Raw genomic sequence first — 15,548 nt, 5'->3', positions numbered from 1 at the left:
ACCTCACAGATAATGTGTGTCTGTGTCCTCCTAATGCATATCAAATTGGGAGTCTTTGAAATAATAGTGGTTGTGAATCTGCCTACATCTATGATTTTCAAACACACATTGATCACATTTAGTTAAATATAGGGTTCCTGTCCTGTCCCACACATTTAACATATTAATACTTGGAAGCTCTTGGCAAAAGTAAAGTGTAAAGAACATAAAAATGTGATATGTTTTGTGCAAATATATCCTACTAAATTAACCATGAATCTGCCTAATAGTAAGCTTGAAGTTATTTCATTTAGTATACCTCAATTAGGCCCTGACTTTACACAATATGGGCATACTATGCATGTGCACCACCATACTGATCAAGCCACTCAAGTATCTAATGTGACATCACAGATTCCCAGCTCACATTGCATGCTTGTCAAACCGGTGTTGACGCCTGTAGGAGTGTCACCGGCACTATTGAAACTGGCCAAGCGAAAACACCTGTTTAACCAACGCAACATACCGCCCTGCGCCCTCGGTGTGTGGAGGGTTTGGAAGTTTGGTTGCTGTTTTACGCGCAGGTTAATGCTCTCAAATCATAAAGTTAACTAATCCTAGTCGAGAGCAGCACACATGGAAGTTTGTCAACATCGCGCATAGAGAGAAACGACAAACGACTTGACCTCATAGGCTACGGAGCTTCGTTTGTTTATTTTAACTTTTTAATAAAACAAAGACCGTGGGAGGATGGAGACGAACGGAATCACCAACATTAACAAAAATGGTAAGAGAACCACGAGATAAATGCTGTGTGTGCTAGTGTAATTAATTAATATGCTCGCATCATAGGTCGCAATTAAATCTGGCAGTGGGATTACTACTGGGATATTTAATTCCCCGGTTGTCGCTTCAATGTTTATACAGCTAGCTTGTAAATCAGTTATTTTCGGCAAGCATGCACACACACCTTTGCAATGGCATAGGGCATAGGCCTATATTAAACTTTAGTCAATCCATTTGTGATCTCATACTTTATGACTAAACTGAATAGGCTAATCGTTTTTGCCATTATGTCGTTAATAAATCTCCCCGCCAAAGGCTGTTTATCAGGGGGGTTTTTTCTTCCTTTTCTCTTCCCTCTCCATGTCGTAACCGCTCTGTTGTGTAGGCTAGCCTACACTGGCAGAACAAGAACATTGGTTCATGTATAGGAATTTATTTATTTTGTTTTGTGCCAAAAGGTGTGGCCCCCTTTTCATCCACATTCCGTCCTTCTGCAAACGGGCTACTAGCCTATAACCTATTTGTAGACACTGGGTTAGGTCCTATAGCCTACTCATGTCTAGTCTACAAATAGGCTACTGAGAGTCCACACATGGCCAGTTTGGCCACACATTCCCAATATTTTGGAATTCCAATATATTCCTCTATAAAGTTCTGACAGTATATGAAACCCTTTTATGGTCTATGGAATTACAGTTAGTGGGTTTAGTGCTCCGGGGGATGTAGGTGTCATGCAAGTAGGCCTACAGGTGTAATTTAGGCTAGCCTACATTAGAAGGCATACAACAAGTTATAGCTTCCGATTCCTCTCTAGGCTATAGCCTTAAGTGACATAATCTCATCAGTTAAAAGAAGAAGAAAAACAAAAATACCTTAAACTGAAGTCATCAGACTTTCAGTTTGTTAATTAATTAATTAAGTATAGGCATAATGACTGCATTGTATTGCAGAATTTGCAGTCTTCTTGATTCGAGGAAATAAATAAATAAACACAATTGAAAACAACAGGTTCAATAAATCAGTTGAACCTGAAGTTGCTATTTTTGGTTGGATTTTAGGCTACATTTAAGGTTTTACTGTAGGCCTGTATATGTTAACTAGAGCAATTCTGCTTCTTGGCAATAACCTTTATAGGCCTACTGTTGGAAAGCCTGTTTATTTCACTTTTAAGTGGTGGTCCATTTGCAGCCAAGGAACACATACAGCTCAGATGAACATGATGGTTGCACCCATGAAATCTTCCTACTATAGTTACTTACTATCTACCAGTAACTATAGTATAGACTAACTATCTATAGCCTAACTATTAGTTAGGCTATAGATTTCATGGGGGGCCGTGCAACCATGTAAGCCTTGCCGAGCCATGAGGCCCAGGAGCCTATCTCCTGTTTCTGTAGCATGAGGCAGCTTGATGTACACCCCCTGGACATGTCACAGGGAGCCACTGGGTCCCAGCAGGGAGGCACTGGGTCCCATTTTTAGAGTCTTTGGTATGACCCGGCCGGGGATTGAACCCCAACCTCCCAGTCTCAGGGCCGACACTCTAACCACAAGTCCACTGAGCTGGTGGCCATGCAACCATACCTCATATATACCCATATAGGCTACCTGGCCCTGGGGCTATAAGCCTACTACAGTACCACTACCATGGGATCCCACTCTTAACAGACCTCCAGGCCATTAAGGGGCCATTCCATGATCTTATCTGAGAGACAGGCCTTCATGGTCCCATACACCTGCTGGCCTGGGTCCCTTCTGAGAGGGGGACCACGTATGGACCTCCTGGTCCCCATTATGATATCACTATGAACACACACACACACACACACACACACAATTTAAAATACCAGAAATTATTATTATTCTAAATCAGAGGTTTTCAACTGGTGGTTCGTGGACCCACTGGTGGACCGTGGAGGTATTGCATGTGGTCCCTGACCACTGACCACATGCATTTAGTATGTTTTTTTATTTTTATCATCACTATTTTGGAAAACAAACTAGTTCACTAAATGAGCTGGTAATGTATGATGTATGATGACGTCACATCAATGTTGTCAGTTACTGGCAAGTCGGATGTGAAGAACTTCCACAGGGAGTTCGAATTCCAAGGGAATTAAAGTCAAAGTGTACCTGGATTGACTGGTTGAGTCTATTAGGAAATGTGCACCATGGGAAAGGAATAGCTCTGGACGACTAGCATATGTCAGTTAAATTACTGTTAAAGCCTTGATTTAATTCACCTCAAAGTAACAAATTAAACAAAGCCCTTAACTGTCAATATATTTTCCCCAACACCACGCCCATATCCTCCCACCCAACACAACAGTGGTCCCCACTCTCTTAGTCAGGGTGGTGGTCCCTGGTTCATAATCAGTACGGTACGGTTTTACATAATATCACCACTAGATGGAACCCTTGTACAAATCAATCTCAAAACAATACTGTAGACATGATGCTGGTTTGATTTGGGGAAGTTTAATATACTCTTAAGAGTTTAACGGGGGTGTAAATTAATGTATCGTTAATGAAAAACAATTACATCAGGTTAGACCAAAGTTTATGCTAATTCTCATTTAGATAATCTAATCTAATTTGTGAGAAGACCTCAATTTACCTCGATCTGCGCCGCGGGTCAATATAAAAGATTCCGTTTAATATGGGCGCATGATTCTGTCAGTGTCATGCTCATTGCTAAAAGGTGTCTATAAATGGAATTGATTATCGATTGGGAATCGGGATATTGGCAGAATGGCAGACATGTATCAGACAGTCAGTCAGTCAGCTGTTGTTTAACCAGTGACAAACTGCAAACAGATGTGCGCGAAACTATGTGGCTGCACTTTGACTTGAGTTGTACACGCCCTTCTAATCTACAGTAGCTACAGCAGACGTCGGTCCAGACTCCATTCATATTGTGACTGTCTAGCTAGCTACCAGTGTTTTTAATTTAGCCACGTTATTGTAGCATAATAAGATACAGACTGTGTCAATCAGACAATATGCAATGCTTAACAACAAGAGAGCCAGAGCGCAGCAGATCGGAGGAGAAACTATATCGTGCGCGGAGCCAGCGCCAGACGCGTATGAACGTGCAGCGTTTGGGTAAGTCATCATAACGGGATATAATGATCCACACAACGGGATCATGAACGGGATTAAATGCGCCCAAAGCCTGTATCTGTTGTTGTTGTTCCACTCTAGTTTCAGAGTCAAGACTACAGTGACTTTTTGATGACGTTTTGATGAATTGAACAATGTGGACCCTGTTGTAAACAAGTGTAATGCTTAATCGGGTCGTCCACTCACAGTTAACAGTCTTTGTATTGAGTTTGTGCTTAAAATGTACTGTAAATTCTACAAACTGTTAATAAATATTTCAATCAATCAATCAAAGACTACTATACAACAATTTAGCCACGCTGCCACAAAACCATTAGCCGTGACGTTGAAGATTCCCCCAGGAAGCAAAATCACAATAAACGTCTTGATACAGGAAACGGGTTGTTTGCACTGATCTAAACGGCTCCAGCAATTAAAGCTCAAGTTCAACTAAACTGCTCAGTGGCACGATGGGAGACACTACAGGAGAGTTGCGTTGGACAGCCCTCCCCTCATCCTGCCACTGAGCAGTTTAGTTCAGGGGTTTTCAACTGATTGTGAACCAGGGACCACCTCCCTGACTTAGAATCAACCTGGGGACCACTATTGTGTTTGGTGGGGATATGGGCTAAGATTAGTGCTTTTGTAAGTTAACACTTGCTATGCATCCCATGTGTGTACATCCCACTGTTTCTCAACCGTTGAGGTAAAATGTCCTAATAATAATGACTCCCAGACTTCCCCTTTCTTGAGGTTCTAAATTCTGTTGAATTTCTTGAACTCCAACTTGTCAGTAAATTACTACATGGATGGACTCATCACAGGTCGCCAGGTCAATCGGTTTCTCGACTACAGGAAAGAACATTTAAAACAAATCAACAAATCCTACATTACTAAATGCATGGTCAGGGACCACATGCAATACCTCCACGGACCACCAGTGGTCCACGGACCACCTGTTGAAAACCCATGGTTTAGTTGATAGATAAATAACTTATAATCAGTTCCCTAAACTAAATATCACAACAAGAAACTGTATGTGTTGTCTTGTCTGTCTCACTGTGTGCCCTGACTGTCATACTGGGAAGTAGGGACAGACAGACAGACACACTGTCACACTCACACACAAGCTGTCACACAGCTCTGCTGCTGGCCCCCAGACCCCAGGGTAACAACAGGTACGGTCGCCCCTTTTCCATCTCGCCCCGCTACTCTAGCTGTAAATAACAAACATAATTCATGTTGGTGATTATATAAAAGGTATTACATATTAATTTATCATAATAAGTTCACTGTATATCATCATAGCATGATGATTCCATTACAAAACATGGGCTACATGGAAGAAATGTGTTTAATAAAACGAAATTAACTGCTAGAAGGTCCTAAATTAACTTAATTAAGCAGTCACATAAAATGGAAAAGTACCACCATATAATAACTCGTTAAAATACAGGAGCGTAGAGTAGACCTGCCCCATCCTATTCAGCTATGCAGAGTTAACACGGTGACAAAAATTTAATTTAATTTATTCTCTTTTTTCCCCATTCCTAAGCCAATAATGCTGCTGCTCTGACGAAACTCTGTCTAATCAGCACAACTGATGATATTTCTAATGTCAGCGTGATTAATTAAATCTTCTATTATCTTCTATTAATTGTGCGGTCATGCCTCATTTCAGCACTGCTGGAGAGTCTATTTCAACCAATTGCTTGGTCAAAGAACTACCAGTAGTAATAATATAAATCAGCAGGCAGATCAGCCAGGTTGTTTTTAAAGCGCCATTCCGTCACTCTGGGTGTAAGTAGCCTTGCCGAGCCATGAGGCCCATAGGGCAGGAGCCTATCTCCTGTTTCTGTAGCGAGAGGCAGCTTGATGTACAAGTACACCCCCTGGACACGACGCTAGTATGTCGCAGGGACTTATCCCCAATCTGATGCTGAGTGTCAAGCAGAGAGGCATTGGTCCCATTTTTACAGTCTTTGGTATGACCCGGGCCGGGGATTGAACCCCAACCTCCCAGTCTCAGGGCGGACACTCTAACCACAAGGCCACTGAGCTGGTGTGTAGAGGGGTAATTCTCCTTGGAGTGTCGTGTCACTCTGGGTGTGTAGAGGGGTAATTCTCCTTGGAGTGTCGTGTCACTCTGGGTGTGTAGAGGGGTAATTCTCCTTGGAGCTCTCTGGGTGTGTAGAGGAGTGTCGGGCAGGGTCCCTGTGATGATGAGGCTTGGCACCGAACACCATTCACCTGAATTTCCCTGGGGATCAATAAAGTTTATTATCTTATCTTATATAATTTGCATGATTCTCTACTTTGCGAGTGCTGTACTGAATTATAAACTGCTGAGCAAGCATCGTTAATAGATCGGGATGTATTGGGATGTATGCAACTGGACAACTGGACAAGTCTTCTTAAGCTTAAGCTAACATTCATACTTAGACTACAAGAGGATAAGTTCTATAAAAAGTGGGATCTCTTCTCTCAGCCTAACGATAATGCAAGAGGATTTCAATGAATGTATCTTGTAATATGAAAAAAAAAAAGAAAATAGTCTGTGCAGTGTGCACACAGTCACCACAACTGTGCCAAAAATCTTTTCTTCGCTGCCAAGAAAGGAGTGTATGTGGCTGAACTCTGAGTAGACTTATATACGCCCTTCCATACAGAGATCGGTCCATATGTAATAGTCTTACTAGTGTTTTACCCACTGTTACTTTAGAATAAGTCAATATGCATTTCTTAAAAAGAGAATCAGAGCACAGCAGATCAGAGGAATTACTATACCGTGCACAAATCCGAACCCAGAACATGAATGAGAAGCTCATAGGTAAGTCATTAGCCGTATTCACAAACGGTACTATTCAACAGGATGGTATTATCAGATGTTGGCAAATAGAGCTTTAACCTGCTGTGTTATACTGTCTCGACGAAGTGTGGTAGGCTACTCTCATGAAAGAGTATGAAAATATATGCTAATATAGAGGCCTCATAAGCAGATGTCTTGTCTTATTTCACACCAGTAATCCCTTGTCTTTTTTTCCTTTCTATTTATGGTTTCTCACAGGCATGGAAGGAGATGCAGACCTCCAGTTTCTTCTGTCAGGGGGAGACCTCCTCAAGGTTCGCTCCTCATCCTGGAAGAAGACCCGCTTCTACAAACTACAAGAGGACTGCAAGACCATGTGGCACGAATCGAAGAAGACTTTTAAGTCGAACCAGACCTGTGAGTGGTGCTGCCGCCCCAGCATTCCAACCTCATGTGTGTGACCACCGTAACCCGCTGCCGAATAATGTGGTGTTGTGGTGGATCAGGTCTCACATTCTCACATCTCACATAGCTGTCTTTTCTATAGAGTATAGATAATAAAGTTATATGATATCAGCCCACTGAGATTCAACAACTTAACTCTTGATTAACAACGCCTAATACATTAGGATTTTTAGGACATTATGGTTTATTGGCAATGTATATATATATATATATATATATATATATATATATATTTGAGAATTGAGAACATTTCGTTCATTTCTTAAGTCTTCATAATATTGCATCAGGCTGCATGGTGCTAAACTACTGCAGGTGTGGTTAGACAGAAGTCAAATAACAAGATTAGATATGGAGCAAGGAAACGTCTAAGCAACTGAAGCTTTTGAACTAACCAATAGATTAACCCCTGACTGTTTTTGTTAGTATTTGATTATACTGTATGTCTGTTTGTATTCTTAAACGAGTTATGATCATGTTTATGCACCATGAAGTGTGGTTCCTCACATTTCATACTAGATTCGTGTCACACCATTACACACATCTCTGTTTCAGACCGGGTAAACTCAATTTAGCCTAATTGTCTCCGTTCCATAGTCTCCCTGGACGACATCTCGGCCGTGCGGCCCGGCCGTCAGACGGAGGGGCTGAAGAAGAACACGGAGGAGCAGGTGGAGGGACGCTGCTTCTCCATCGTCTTCAAGAGCCGACGCAAGAACCTGGACCTCATCGCCAGCTCCGAGGAGGAGGCCAAGCAGTGGATCAACAGCCTGGAGAAAATGATCGCCGCCATGACCAACCTCAGCAGTCAGCAGAAGACCGAACAGTATCCTCCCTCACCACGATAGAGATTATAATAATATAATGCTGGGCACAAAACCTCTTAAATGTCGAGGTCAGGCCTAAATGGGTAGAATGACTTGGCAGTAGTAGTACTAGTAAAAGAATAGTATCCAAAGTTAATTTACTCAATAAAACTATTTGCATATGTGGCACATTTCATGTAGGTGCTATACAATATTGAGAATATTTCCTCCTTACATTACAAATACTTCAGTTGGATCTTCAACTGCATGAGAAAAGCAGACAAGAACAGCGACGACAAGTTGAGTCAGAAAGAGATGAAAGACCTCCTGCATCTAATCAACGTGGAGGTGGATGACAGCTACGCAGAAATAATCTTTGAGGTGAAGAAGCTTTATTAGTGAATGTTTTTTTTTCAACAGTGTCACTGAACTGTTGACAGTCTGATGTAAGAAAATGTAAGAAAGCATGTGACAATGTGTTGCAAGCAGCAAAACACTAGTTTAACCAAACATTTGCATATTCCACCAATACAGCAATGTGACAAATCCAAATCTGGCTTCCTGGCCGGAGAGGAGATAGAACATTTCTATGACCTGTTGACTCACCGAGAGGAGATTGACACGATTTACGGGGAGTATGCTAACACCACCGGCTACATGAGCGCCGAGAACCTGCTGCAGTTCCTGCTCAATGAACAGAGAGAGGACGCCACGCTGGCAGACGCACACAAACTCATCGAGAAGTACGAGCTGGATGAAAAAGGTGATGATAAACAAATGGGTTGTTTTTTGCAAATGAGTACTTTGGTACTTATTTGTTTGAGTTACTCTACTTGTTTGTTTGTGACAGAAAACATAATTACACGTCAATAAGATGAATGAGATGCTTGCCTTGACTATAGACAATTGATTTTCTTCACCTGTTTTCCATTTCTTAATTTAGTTTTTTTTAATCTCTTCACAATCCTCAGCCAAAGACAAGAACCTGCTTAGCAAAGATGGCTTCCTGCTGTACCTGCACCAGCCAGAGGGCTTGATTCTCCAGCCAGCGCACAGTGAGGTGTACCAGGACATGAGTCAGCCCCTCAACCACTACTTCATCTCCTCCTCCCACAACACCTACCTGCTGGAGGACCAGCTCAAAGGACCCAGCAGCACAGAGGCCTATGTCAGGTAAACACCTTTAACCCAATTTTACCTGAGATCAGATTAAAAAAATGTCTTCTACATCCTGACAGTTTTCTGAAAAAGCTAAAAAAGAAATGGCAGACCTACAAGCTCGTAGCGCGCCACTCTGTGGCACGCTATGAGCTTGTAGATCTGCTATTTTTCAATAGCTAAAGCATAACATAATGCTAACACCAAAAGGGGTTCCCGCCCCAAAATGGGTTAACCCATTTTAGGCCTGACGTCGACATTATTTTAAATGTCTTCTAAATCCTAGTGGTGCTCAATATTTCATGTCAAGGACCCCAAAAATGATATGTAATAGTCCACCGACCCCCCCCGATCTGAAAATATGTTGTTCCAGGAACAAAGAAGCAAAGATTTGAGTTAAAAGCGTTCGCTCTGAATGAATATACATTCAAAGATTTGTGCCACATTTTCACGATTTTTCAAAAATAGCAAATCTACAAGCTCGTAGCGCAGCACTCGGTGCCATGCTATGAGCTTGTAGATTCAATAGCTAAAGTATAACATAATGCTTTTGTCCTTTCAGGGCACTTCTCAAGGGCTGTCGCTGCGTGGAGCTGGACTGTTGGGATGGATCAGACGATGAGCCAGTCATTTACCACGGTTACACTCTGACCTCCAAAATCCTCTTCAGAGACGCCATCAAGGCCATCAAGGACTACGCCTTCGAGGTGTGTGTGTGTGTTGTTACTATTAAAACCTGCATTTCCCGTCAGTCATGTCGTATCACGCATCCATATATGGTCACGCCACGTGACATCACACAACATCACGCCTCATGACACACTCCATATATGGCTGCCTCCATATGTCGATCTGACATCATCAATATGTCAATCTGACATCTGTCACTCGTGCTTCTCAACTGTGCCGTATGAAGAGGCTCTGTTGTTTCAGTGCCCTTTAGGGCGAGGTCGCTTCTCGTCTTACTGATAGAATAGATCAAATGTAGCAGTACTGTCCAAGCGGGAGACCCCCTGTTTGCTCTGGGTTTACTGGGTGTGTTTTCTCCCCTCATAGACGTCTGACTACCCACTGATCATCTCCCTGGAGAACCACTGCAGCGTGGAGCAGCAGAAAGTCATGGCCCGGCACATGAGCTCCATCCTGGGCGTGGCTCTGCTAACCCAGCCCCTGGGCGACACTGACACTATGCCCACTGGCTTCCCCTCCGCTGAGGTGTGTATCTGTTGTTGACAGATGTTCTTCTTGTTGAAAATAATTATAAGAGAAGTTTCCTCAAGAAACACAGCCCCTTTGACTGTGTGTGTTTGTGTGTCCTCAGGATCTGAAAGGCAGATTCCTGGTCAAAGGGAAGAGGTTGGCTAAACTGGAACTCAGCTTCGCTCCGGCGGTCCCACTCGAAGAAGAGGCTGATGTGACGGAAGAGGAAGAATCAAACGATGAAGAAGAAGCAGCAGCAGCAGAAGAACAGAGAGAGGAACAGAAAAAGAAGGTAGGCTAACATCAGAGGCCAGTGGAACCAATGTGTACGGTTGTTTCCCCCCTGGTGACAAAGCTTCAATTAGGCTTTAATCTTCACTTCCATTGTACTTGTACCTTCAGAAGGCAAAGAAGCTCAAACTAGCCAAAGAGCTCTCCGACATGGTGGTCTACTGCAAGAGTGTCCACTTCCACGGCTTCGAGGACGCCCAGGACAACCTGGGTTTCTACGAGATGTCCTCCTTCAAAGAGGGAAAAGCTCTAAAGCTGGCAGAAGAGTCAGGTGAGGATAATCTGTGACCGACCGTCACTGGTCGCAACAAGAATGCTTTGCTGCTTCCATTTCATCTTAGACTGTATTTCACCTGGGCTTAACTGAACTTACAGTAGTCCCATTGCTTTAAGGGTGTCAATGAATTAACTTGTGAATGAATAAATAGGTAAACTTACAAGACAAAGAGTGATCCTTTATGAACGGGTTCCTCATAAAGAAGTACGTTCTTTGACAAAGTTGGAACACATCTTCTCTTTTATGTTTTCTCCAGCTAACGGCTACATCCATCATAATGTGGACAAGTTGAGCCGAATCTACCCGGCAGGCTCCAGGACCGACTCCTCCAACTACAACCCAGTGCCCCTGTGGAATTCCGGCTGTCAAATTGGTACTTGATCTCTTTTACAACCAAGACTAAGAAGGGAATGTCCAACTCGTAGTGCAGTACTATTAAAAAGTGATCAACAGAACACTCACCCACTTTCCTTTTCTTCTTTTGTTTTAGTCGCGTTGAATTTCCAGACGTCGTGTACAGACATGGACCTGAATCAGGGCAGGTTCCTGGTAAATGGGAAAACGGGCTACGTCCTCAAGCCCTCGTACCTCAGGGATCCGAGCACTGAATTTGACCCCATCACCCTGACCCGAGGACCATGGCTGAAGAGGAAGACCCTCCATGTCATGGTGAGATAGAAGTAATACCAGTCCAAGACCCTCCATGTCATGGTGAGATAGATAATACTAGTCCAAGCATCTGGAGAAATACAAATGTTGGATTGAATTTGAATTTTTGGTGAAAGGGTGACGAAGCCAACCAGATTCGTCTGGAACCAGGCTATAACTAGCCTGGAACTCAATTTAACAAAGGTGCAGACGAAGTGTACTCGGACCCAGACTTTTTTTTTCTCCCTGGAAATTAAAACGTCTGGGTTTCCGAGGATAGGCTATAACCAACCAGGGCCTAGTATGCAAATAAGGGGAGGGACATTGCAGGAAAAAAATCTAACACCGAGGTTACCATTCGTGCATTTCTGCAAAAATGCTTGGTTCTCGTTGAAAAGCAGAGGCAGAATCAAAGTCTAAATTGAGAGGCTGCACAACAATACTTTCACCCACCGCTTTACACCTGTAATCATGAGCTCCTTGACATGAACATGTTTGAGAAGCACTGCTTCATCAGAACTATATGAATAATGATGTGTCTCTGTTTTACTAGATTATATCGGGCCAGCAGTTGCCCAAAGTCAACATGAAGAAGACATCCATTGTGGATCCTCTGGTCAGAGTTCAGGTCTTTGGCGTCCCGGCCGATGTGGCTGAGAAAGACACGCAGCACGTCGTCAACAACGGTAGCTAACCTCACAACCGCTGTCTCTGTCACTTGTCATAACCTCCATTTAAATTGTTGCAGCTTGAAAGTGATACATATTTTGTTAAAATAAGTGTTTATTTTGTAACTCTATATTCCCATAGTAACCATATAGATTATAGAATGTTTGTTCAATAAACCGGTTCTCTCCCGTTCTTTAGGGAACAGAAAGTACATTTTCAGCTCGGGATACCGATTTCATCCAATCGGGAGTGAAAGTGAAATTCAGCAATAAAATAAAACACTTGTGGACACAATTTGCTTAAAGGACAACTTTAGTTTTTTTCAACCAAGATTCATGTTTTAGGTTGTCATTAGAGAAAGTAAAAGGTGAGTGTAATCTTTTTTTCATTTGCTGCTTTCTTTCGTTTTAGGGATTTTAGCAGTTTTTGGCAGGGGGGCGGGGGCATTCGAGCATGGGGCTAAATATGTATTTCTTTACAAAATGTCATAGCGATTTCTTTTTTTATTATTTACTATAGTCTACTAGACCCCAATAAATTACATCTGGCCACAAAAGATCACAGGATCTACTGAATGTGTCAAACTGACATATTGAGCCTATGACACACAGTGTGGCTTCCCCCCAGTAGGCTACCTTCACATTCAGTAGATCCTGTGATATTTTGTGGCCAGATGTAATTTCTTGCGGTCTAGTAGGACAATAGTAAATAATAAAAAAATAAATCGCTATAAAGTTTTGTAAAATAATACATATTTAGCCCCATGCTCGAATGCCCCCGCCCCCCTGTCAAAAACTGCTAAAATCCCTAAAACGAAAGAAAGCAGCAAATGAAGAAAAGTTTACACACATCTTTTACTTTCTCTAATAACAACCTGAAACATGAACCTTGGTTGAAAAAAACTAAAGTTGTCCTTTAAGCTGATGAAAGCTGTGTACTAAAAAGATGGCGAGAAAGAGACCCCTGTTACTGAACAAACAAGCTATAGCAATCATTACTATTTATCACTATTTATTATCACTATTTATTTATTACTATTTATTACTATTTATTTAGTTTATCAAACACAGGATATGATGTAAACTTCCTTTTGTGCAAGCACATACATAAGAGGGTCTGTCGTCTTGGTGATGAATGGTGGGACGTCTTGGTGTTGTCTTGTTGATGAATGGTGGGAGCTGGATTTAGGTCGTAATTTGGTACGCATCATCAGTTTCTGTTTATTTTCTGAATAAATAGGTAAACTTACAAGACAAAGAGGCTAAAAGCCCCCAAAACTTGTGTCACAGTGTTCTGTGTCCACTGTCCAGTCCATGTACTCGATATTTAAGAAAACACTGCACTATTGCTGAAACTTTAACCCATTTAGGCCTGACCTCAACATTTAAAAGAAATCTTCTAAATCCTCCAGTTTTTCTGAAATAAATATTTTCAAAAATAGCAGACCTACAAGCTCGGAGCGCGCCACTCGGTGGTGCGCTATGAGCTTGTAGGTCTGCTATTTTTCAATAGCTAAATTATAACATCATGTTTAAAACACACCTTGACACTACAGGTACACGCCCTCCCCAAGGTGGCCGGGTACAGGCTGATCAGACCTGAGCTTGCATCGTTCCCAATTAGTCATGAGAGTCGCCTTCATGTTGAACGGGACTATGCATGGCAGGGGTGTCCTTTTCCCTGAGTCGAGCCTGAGCTGACCGCATACCTCCAGTGGCATTCATGAAATGCATGCCACTGGCTGCTTCTTTCTATATAGAGCATTAACTTAAAACATAGTTTTACGATCATACGGTGTACTGCATACCGTCCCCTTTTTTTTACACTGACATTCATGTCCGTCTATCTTGTTCTGGTCTTGTTTTGTTTCTAGGTTTCTGCCCATCATGGAATGAAAACTTTGAATTCGACGTGCACGTGCCCGAGTTGGCCCTGGTGCGTTTTGTCATCGAGGACTACGATTCTGCATCCGATAATGAGTTTGTCGCTCAATACACATTACCCTTCAGCAGCTTACAAATGGGTGAGTTCAGGAATTTGGCATTAGACATGGTATTTTATCAAATAGGAACTTAAATCAAAACTGTGATTTCAAGATTTAGCATTTCTTAAATAATTTCTTACTAGTAATCGTGGTCGACATCAGACCCCTTAATCTGGGGGTCAGTCTCTACTGAGTCTACTCTGTAGTTGAACACACAGTGCCACTACACACACACACACACATAACACACACACACACACACACTCACTCACACTGTACAAAGAGTCTAGTTTTTGTCTGAAACTAGTGATCCACTATGTGAGTCAAAGTCTGTTTGTTGTTCTTCTTCGCCCATACAGGATACAGACAAGTGCCTCTGCTCAACAAAAATGGAGACATTCTTCCCTCAGCTGGACTCTTTGTACATATCATGGTCATTGACGCTGAATAAGATGTTTTCAGTTCGCTGTCCCTCTGTGTGGCCAAGATACTACCACCACCAGTATACTACAAGAAACCTGGTGCTGTATTCATTTTTAAATGTAAACTTTACTTTTATTTTTTATGGAAAGGATGCATAGTTTAATTTATTAGCTTTATTCAGAGAGGCAGGAGAACCACTATCCTCAAGCTATGACAATGACAGTTGCTGACAACCGAAGTTCTCCAACTGCAGTTGGAGTTGGGTTTGTTTTAGTTGTTTTGGGTGGGAGCAGATACACACACACTATTTCCTACACTTTATAATGCTGCATGATATTAAGCATACGGCATTACACTACAGGGACTGCATTGTACAAACACACATTGTTCTAATTGGTTTATAATTTTAGCTGCATTGGTATTGAAATATCTTTGAGGTTGTTCTGCATTTTTAAGCTGCTTGTCCTGCATTTCTAGTCAGTATTGCATTATCTGTCTGTTTTAAATATTGTTACTCAAGTTGCCATTTAATACATAGTATGGAAGAACATAAGGCAGCATACAATAGACAAGAGGTATGTATGTGCTCAGTTTTTAGCTGTGTTCATCAGCAATGATTCACATTTAATGAGATATTTTCTGATTGTACTTCTTTATTAACGTTTTGTAAAATCCACGGTCTGATAAAAAAAAATGTTGAAACCTCTGAATACCTCTTGTTTTGTTTAACATTTGATGGTATAGCAGGGTAACCATGGCAAACCTGTGTATGGTACCATAGATTTAAGGGCTGCCTGGCATGGGCATTTCAGTTTTGTTTCCTTTATTTTAACCATCCTGAAGCACAGCAAAGACTCCTACATTTATTCTGCATTAATGTATGCAGTCAATACTTGGGTCTGGGCTACGTTTTGAACAAATTATTGCCCGTCTACGAGTGCCTGTGGCACTGTT

The 15,548-nt window shown here is 42.0% G+C and overlaps 1 protein-coding gene across 1 annotated transcript; it reads left to right on the top strand.

Annotated features, from left to right (window-relative positions):
* Nucleotides 1-516: 516 nt before the first annotated feature.
* On the top strand, nt 517-15,304 carry LOC310871390 (1-phosphatidylinositol 4,5-bisphosphate phosphodiesterase delta-1-like). The gene is made up of 15 exons (XM_083782877.1): nt 517-766; nt 6,935-7,093; nt 7,736-7,964; nt 8,196-8,325; nt 8,479-8,707; nt 8,916-9,117; nt 9,665-9,809; nt 10,159-10,317; nt 10,424-10,594; nt 10,705-10,864; nt 11,127-11,243; nt 11,361-11,539; nt 12,072-12,204; nt 14,061-14,210; nt 14,531-15,304. The coding sequence occupies exons 1-15, from the start codon at nt 730-732 to the stop codon at nt 14,620-14,622; spliced, it is 2,292 nt and encodes a 763-aa protein (XP_083639003.1). The 5' UTR covers nt 517-729; the 3' UTR covers nt 14,623-15,304.
* Nucleotides 15,305-15,548: the final 244 nt, after the last annotated feature.

The sequence above is a fragment of the Protomyctophum parallelum genome (assembly GCF_964188405.1).
Source record: "Protomyctophum parallelum genome assembly, chromosome: 14".
Lineage (NCBI taxonomy): Eukaryota > Metazoa > Chordata > Actinopteri > Myctophiformes > Myctophidae > Protomyctophum > Protomyctophum parallelum.
Note: the sequence above shows the minus strand (reverse complement) of the source record. Positions and strands in the feature narration are given on the sequence as shown.

What these genes read in the sequence shown, in the direction of transcription:
- LOC310871390 (XM_083782877.1), top strand. Translation starts at nt 730, where the DNA reads ATGGAGACGAACGGAATCACCAACATTAACAAAAATG. An exon ending in AGCACAGAGGCCTATGTCAG is followed by an intron (nt 9,118 to 9,664) that starts GTAAACACCTTT and finishes TTGTCCTTTCAG; the next exon opens with GGCACTTCTCAAGGGCTGTC. An exon ending in CTTCAGCAGCTTACAAATGG is followed by an intron (nt 14,211 to 14,530) that starts GTGAGTTCAGGA and finishes TCGCCCATACAG; the next exon opens with GATACAGACAAGTGCCTCTG.